This window comes from Engraulis encrasicolus, chromosome 15, assembly GCF_034702125.1.
Source record: "Engraulis encrasicolus isolate BLACKSEA-1 chromosome 15, IST_EnEncr_1.0, whole genome shotgun sequence".
NCBI classification, from domain to species: Eukaryota; Metazoa; Chordata; class Actinopteri; order Clupeiformes; family Engraulidae; genus Engraulis; species Engraulis encrasicolus.
In genome coordinates this window covers 28,688,796-28,696,075 of record NC_085871.1, presented here as the reverse complement: position 1 = coordinate 28,696,075, position 7,280 = coordinate 28,688,796, and the positions used below count along the sequence as shown (strand labels likewise).

Genomic DNA, 7,280 nt, shown 5'->3' with positions numbered 1-7,280 from the left:
TGAATACTTTATTGTCCACACACACACACAGTTTGGTCAGGTTGCCATCTTTGATTGCACTTATACACAGTCATATTCTTTGACTCAGTGTTGCCAAAAGTCGCTAGAAGTCGCTAGTTGGCTTGCTGAAAAGTCACTAGCTGATACCATGGCGTTATATATCTCTCGAAAACCTGCTTACGGTCATAATAGGCCTACAAATAGGCAGTGCTAGCACTTCCTTACAAAAAATTGTACTGCTATCTTTTTTGGAGATCAGAGCTTTCAGTCTCACTAGCCACTTTGAAAGCTAGTTTGATATTTGGTGTGACAAATCACAGTAGTCGCATTGATTGTTTGTATGCAAGAATATTCCGAACCTGGCAACAAAACTGGCTTGCAGAAAGACACAAACCACTGGCCACAATGGTTGGTGAGCAAGAAAGTCAAAGTCAAGTCTTGTGGAGAATGCATTTAAATCCAAGTACACTAATTTTTGCGATAAGAGAGAGACTATTAAGGTATTAATTTCTGAGATAATGTGACATTAATGTGAGTTTACATTGCACTTTCATTTAATTCCGAATTAATGTTTTGTGGATCAGAAAGTATTTCAGTTGAACAGAGGCTGCACGTGCTGGGCTTGCGAAATTTGACATAGGGGTGTGGTCGCCATGCTCCAGCAGATTCCTACTAGTGGGACAGCTGGTGATCTTCAACCGCAACCCAGGTCAATACCTTTGGGCAAAGAACATAGAATGGATAAGAACGCTTATTCGCAGGAAATTGCATTGGCCACGGTGTAGTATGGGGGCGTAGCCCGGGGACACCATGCGCAGTGGATGCAAGGCCATGATCGCTAAAAATTGTGACACTGGAAACTCCACAATTTGAATTGCATTGTGGGTGCGAGGAGCTGCTGCTAGTTCCGGCCCAGTCAAAATAGGATGTCCTGTCGTCAATGTTCAGTTTGTGGTTAAATGACAGCTGTCATTCAGCCTTAATTACAGCTGACACAAATTCACTATGTCCTATGACCTGTTCCACACTCCGGCCCTGGCGGTAGTGGCTTTGCATTTTACCTTGCCGCCAGTACTAAGCAAATAACGTACATTGGATAAGAAGTATCACTCAATGGAAAATGCATTGGGTTAGGTGTAGTCCGAGGACATTGCTTAAAGACACTGTGCTCATGGTCAGTGGGTGCACCGCCATAATGGATTAAATCTGAACTCTGTAACTTCGCAAAATTGGTCAAGAGAGGAGATCCAGTTGTCAGTGTTTAATGTAATCCCTCCTATCACTAGTCTCCTTAGTATTAACTGCAGAAGAAGAAAGTGACTCCCCTTGCGGTCATGCCATACTATGCTCTTATGACGTCTTTGGACGTACCCTCTTCCCTAACACACTGTACTCATTCATTACAACTCATTTCAACCTTAAAGTCACATTGTCTCTAAAATGCATTGTGTGTCGCTGTGTATGTCCAATTGTGGGTCCGACAGATGAAATATCCGTCCTGAATTATCTAAAAATAGTCCTTGAAATGTCCTGGAAATGTCCTGGAAAATGATTTTTGAAAAAGAGTGGGAACCCTGTTAAATTCAAGTAGTGACATGATAGGAACACTAGATGGTGCCGTATATTTATCAGTATGTGTTTATTCCCTGCACAGCAATATGAAGTACAAGTACAACTGCCCCTTAAGTCACTTGTTGGGCTGCTAGCAGTGCTTTAGGCATGATTTAGGTAGGTCATTATGAAGCTATGACTTTTGTTGTAGAAGTGTGAAAGCGAAAGTCCATCTCTAGGCCTTACTAATTATTTTAAACCCCATTATTCAAAATCACAATGGGGGCCTGTGTGTTTAAACACAATCATGCTCTTATCATTGTTATCACTTTTAATGTTGAATATATTGCTAGTTAAATATTAGCGATCATTTTTGTTGTTGTCCTTGTGTTTTGTTACACTTTTGTTGTTGTCCTTGTTTTTTTTACATTTTTATTGTTGTATTATATTATTTCGAAATTCACAGTGTTGTCTGTCTGTCTGTCTGTCTGTCTGTCTGTCTGTCTGTCTGTCTGTCTGTCTGTCTGTGCTTGTTTGACGCACAGCACACCCCAACCAATAAGCTTCTCTACGCCAAAGACATCCCCCTGTACAAGCAGGAGGTGAGGGCCTACTACAAGCGCGTCCAGGAGCAGGCTCCTCTCAGCGGCCAGGACTTCAAGGACTTCCTGCAGGAAGAGTCGAGGGTACTGAGATTTTTATTTCTTTTATATTTTTATAAATATATTTTAAGGTGCAGAGGTTTCAAAAATCCAGAGGTTTCTTTATCTGTTAATTTATAAACATATTATGTTGATAAAAAATAAAAACTACGTTTTAGCCACCTAAACGGGATCATTTTTAAAACCGGAGTTTGAAATTCACTTTCTAAAACTCTGTTTACATGTAAATGAGAGGTCCAAACCAAAGTGTTTTCAGAAATATCAGTACACTTGTAAACACCTTCTAAGGCGCCCTATCTTTACTACATTACATCACAGTACAGTATGTTGCCCAAAAAAAAAAAACGTAGACATACATAGGTATGTGTTTTAAAGGATTTTCTGCAAGGAGAGTCTAAGGTGCTCTATCTTCACCACATTTCCCTTCATCCCCTGTCAGGAAATGTCTGGAGATGTAGTTACTAGGCGCAATCGACTTTGTTGCCGTCGATCGACATAGGCAAAGCACGTGAGCGAGAACTTGTTGTCACGATGTGGGTGGTATTAAACACAGTGCATTTAAAGTCGGCCACAAATATGCACGAGACGATGATCCACCAGCAGAAACACGTGTGAGGTGTGGAGGAGCTGAAGTGGAGAGCAGTGCAAACTTGTGTAGGGGTATGAGAGAAGGCACCTACATACATACACACGTGAGTGGGTTGTTGGCCAACCAGTTCATGGGCGCATGACCTCGGAGGCGGTCTGCAGACCCTTGCAGACGGGCACCAACAGGGATAAGCAACTGTGACAAACAAGGTCCGTCTGCAGTCGCATTCATCCCGCGATAGTTTGACACCATGTGACATGTCACCTGGTCGACGCAACATGACTGAAATTTGGTAAGTTGGACAGGAAATCTAAAGGTCAGATTAGACTTCTGCAACTGCGCTCGTCAAAACTCGCGTGGGAGTGGCCATGTATTCATGCATCTGCGAGTTCTGCGAGGTCCGAGGTCTCGTCGCGAGCCACATTTGAAATTGCGCGATTAGGCTACTTTCACTACATTGTAAGCACTGCGGTCATTATTAAGCAATGTTGCTTTCTATCACGGTTAGCTAGGTATTTTCACACAAATTGCAAAGGCAATGCACTGGTATCATTATTTGACTTGCCCAGTCTTTCAGGAGCAGAAAATGCAAGCATGTAAAGACAGTTGATTCTGCCGATGTGTGTTTACATTCGGTGGAGGAACGGTAGTAAAACCACAGGCATTGTGCCACGAGTGTTCAACTGATGCATTGTTTGTTACTTAGCTTGTAGCTTCGTGTATTTACACACATTTACACACAAGGCATTAATAACGTTTTTAACAGAATACAGCTCTGCTCTCTCAAACTACTGGCATTGCGCTGCCACAAGAACAGAACAAGGAAGTAGCGAGACGACCAATCATAGTGCCTTTTTGTCTGCGTACTCCGCGTCCGTCCGATGGATAGTTAGAATTTTTTCGAGGCGCTCGACGACGGGCGCAGAGCCTCTGAGAGGGGGGCGTGGACTCGCATAGACAGAAAACTGACGGACGCAGATTCTATGCGTCATAAGCATAAATCTAGCTTAACCATCATGCAACATTTTCAGCCAGAACTCATTGCTGTCTACATGTGCATGTAGTCGTTGCGGAATTTCGATTGCACCTACTATAAGGTGCGTTCAAGACCAACATGACGTGAGCTGAGAATTATAAGGGTCTATCTCCATTTTTGGTGGAAATTGAGATTTTGACATAATCTGACCCATTACATGTTTATTAATGCCTGTGTGGTGTTGTTTTTGTAATTAATACAATAAAGAGGTTCGATCTCACAAAACAGCTGGGATGTAAAAACTTTGATGCTTAATATCTCAGAACTGCCCTAAACGGAGATAGAACCTTGTAATTCTAAGCTCACAAGGTGTCTATCAACGTTGCAAAGTACATCAGCGAGAATTTGCCGTCACAACGTGGGTGGTGTTAAAACACAGCGCATTTAAAGTCGACAACAAATATGCTCGAGATGTTGAGCTCACACCAGTTTGATCTACTGTACGTAGCACATCATGTGTGAGGTACAGGGGGACAGGTGGGGAGGAGGAGTTGAAGTGGCGTGCAGTGCAAACTTTTAGGGGGGTGGGACAACGCGTCTACAGAGACATCAGTGAACGTTTGGCCAACCAGTTCAAGGGTTCATCACCTTGGAGGTTGTATGCAGACCCTTTGCAATGAACATCAATGGGAATACGCAGCTGGAGGTCTTGCAAGATTCATCTGCAGTCGCTTTGATCCTGCGAGAGTTTGACACCATGTCATACACAGAAATACATGAAGAGTCTACCGTATATTAAGAGTCATGGGGAACATAACTAACAGCCACTGGTACTGAATGATGGTGGGAGGAACAGTAACTAACTTCTCTTCATTCATTGCTGTCATTCTCTCTCACCCTTTTGCCATGTAGAAGCACGAGCATGTGTTCAATGAGTCGGTGGCCCTATGTGAAATCTACAAGTTCATGCAGCGCTACTTTAACCAGGTACGTCCTTAGCCAGCAATGTCTTAACACAATAATCACAGTCGTGCTTTAGCCAAGAGAAGTTCTTTTTCTGATTGTGTGATTTTTGTTTTAGGTTGGATTGTTAAATATTAACTGCATAGATTCTATGCCATAGAAGTTCGAGGGTTTAGTTCAACAGATCATTTAAGGCTGGTCTCATAGAGGTAGAACATTAGATTAGAGGTAACAGAGCAATTCGTGACAACACTGGAAAACTGTGCTCTTTAGTCATTGCAAATGAATGAGAATATGCCCACCTTTGTCAAAAAAATGGCATAAAATTGTGTGAATATGAAGTAACATATTGGATTGAAATGTCAGGTTAAATATCTACTTAAATCATATGAGTGGATAAAATACTACATTATAATACCAGTTCATATTAGTTGGGTAGTGGAGCTGTAATAATACAGTATCGAGCGAAGAAATCGTGATACGCAGTCACAATACTGTATTGCAATGCAAGGGCGCTGTATCGTGGTACACAATTTCAAAGTTCTGTTGGCCTTTAGTCCAGAAAACAACCACATGATATGACGTAATAGTGCTTCCAAGCTTCAAATTATCCTCATTATTATGTTTAAACTTTAAAAAAATATATTTAGTAGTCTCTTGTAACCTTTTCTATCTATACAATATCATATCAATATCATGTTTTGTTGGTAATTTACAATTAAATGTGACAAAAGTGTAAAAAGACACCTTTCAAAAACATGGGGTGTATCACACCGCGATATGAACTGAATCTTGAGTTGAGTGTATCGTTACACTCCTATTAGGTACATTTTTAGCAGCACATTTCAACTACTCTCCTTATATGGTCTATAAAAATGATCACATTTTCACGCTGCCATTTTTGACAGAGGGGAGCACCCTTCTCCATTTCTTTACATTGCTCAGGGTGGGTGGCGTCACCTCTAGTCTAATGTCCTACCTCTATGGCTGGTCTTTTCCAAAGTCTGTTATGATGCGTATGTACGTACCTTATAATGTACTTCACAGATTGAGCAGAAACTGGAGCAGAACAGTGCGCCCCCCAGGCTGAAGGAGGAGCTGCATGAAGTGAGACGGCTGTTTGAGAGCAAGAAGAAAACCTCCTGGGAGTGAGGAGGACACCTCGGGTGCATTCCAGTATGCAGACCCCCGTCCTCCACTAGTGCTTGTGGCCTCGCATATTGCTGACGCCCCGCCTCTGTGGAGAAGACAATACAGTTTCCCCGCTGTCAACCTAGCCACAACAATTTTTGGGGGACACAGTTCTTCGCTCACCATCCCAATTGCAAATGAGGAAAGGACATTAGAATTGAGCTTTTGCAAGATATTGAATTATTTTCTGTCGTCGGTGACATCATGAGGGCAGAAGCAGGCAAGTGTGTAAGGAAGGACAGAAGTCCACATATTGGAATGCACGCTTTATGTGACGGCACATGCCCCAGGTGTTTGCACTGACAGGGGGATTGTTGCGTGGGGTGGCGGGTGGCAGTGTGGGGTGGAGGTTATCATAGGTGGCCAAAGTTAAATGTAGAAGTAAATGTATGGTGTAAGTACTAGCACATGATGTTACATAACGGTTACACGGTTGATCCAAACAGCACAGAATCAAGTACATTATTTTATAGTAACTGTAGACCAGCTACTCAGTGAATTTACTTGTGTTGGAAGGAAACTATGGCAGGTTTTTGTTTTTTACTTTACTCTACTTTTACTTTGGCCACCTCTGGAGATGGTGAGTGGTGTAGGTATGGCCTTAGTTTCTTATGTACATGAGTGGCTGATAACCTGGTTAAGAGTGGTCGGTTTTCCAAGCTGGGTGGCTGACTCACAGACCTGCACATCGAGATGAAATCGCATCCATTTTTATGTAAATCATATATTTTTTTAACTTGCGCTCAGCTTGTGCTGTTGCACTGACTTGTACTTACTTGTATATTGTTGGCTTATTATTTGTCTTTCTCTGGCTTTCTCGCCTATATGTATTTTTCCCACCTTGTAACGACATACGTACATTTATCATGTATCTTGTCTTACATCATTATAATTATTATAATGTATGTATATTAGGCCTTGACACTGGGACCTGCCAACCGGCCAAATGCTGGTAAAACTTGGCTGTGGCTGGTAACAAGTTCAGTGTCACTCACTAGCCAATTTGGCAGGTAGCTTATTCTATGGTATGACATATCAGAATAGCGTATATTCTGCACTTTGCCCCTTTGTATCAATTCAAGTTCAAGAAAAAGCTCAGTTACTCAGTTTCTATTTGTTTTATTTCCATGTAGAAACCCATGCACTCATATTCTTGCTTTAAGCACCTCATATTCTGAGGTAAGATGTACAGCGTCATGATAAAAAAAAAATGTGGCCAGTAGAACAGCTGGATGGCTAGTGACTCAGGAGAACCACTAGCCACAGTGGCCAGTAAGCGAAAAAGTTAATGTCAAGCCCTGTAATATGCAGACCATCGCTCCACAGTTAGCTGCAGACTGTATGCACA

At 42.1% G+C, this 7,280-nt stretch overlaps 1 protein-coding gene across 1 annotated transcript in view; it reads left to right on the top strand.

Annotated features, from left to right (window-relative positions):
- Window positions 1–7,039, top strand: part of plxnc1 (plexin C1) — a 71,570-nt gene extending 64,531 nt beyond the window's left edge. Inside the window, exons 30-32 of the mRNA XM_063217701.1 lie at window positions 2,097–2,237; window positions 4,691–4,765; window positions 5,789–7,039. Coding sequence (XP_063073771.1) covers window positions 2,097–2,237; window positions 4,691–4,765; window positions 5,789–5,893 — 321 coding nt within the window. The 3' untranslated portion in view covers window positions 5,894–7,039. The remainder of the gene's footprint in view (window positions 1–2,096; window positions 2,238–4,690; window positions 4,766–5,788) is intronic.
- Window positions 7,040–7,280: the final 241 nt, after the last annotated feature.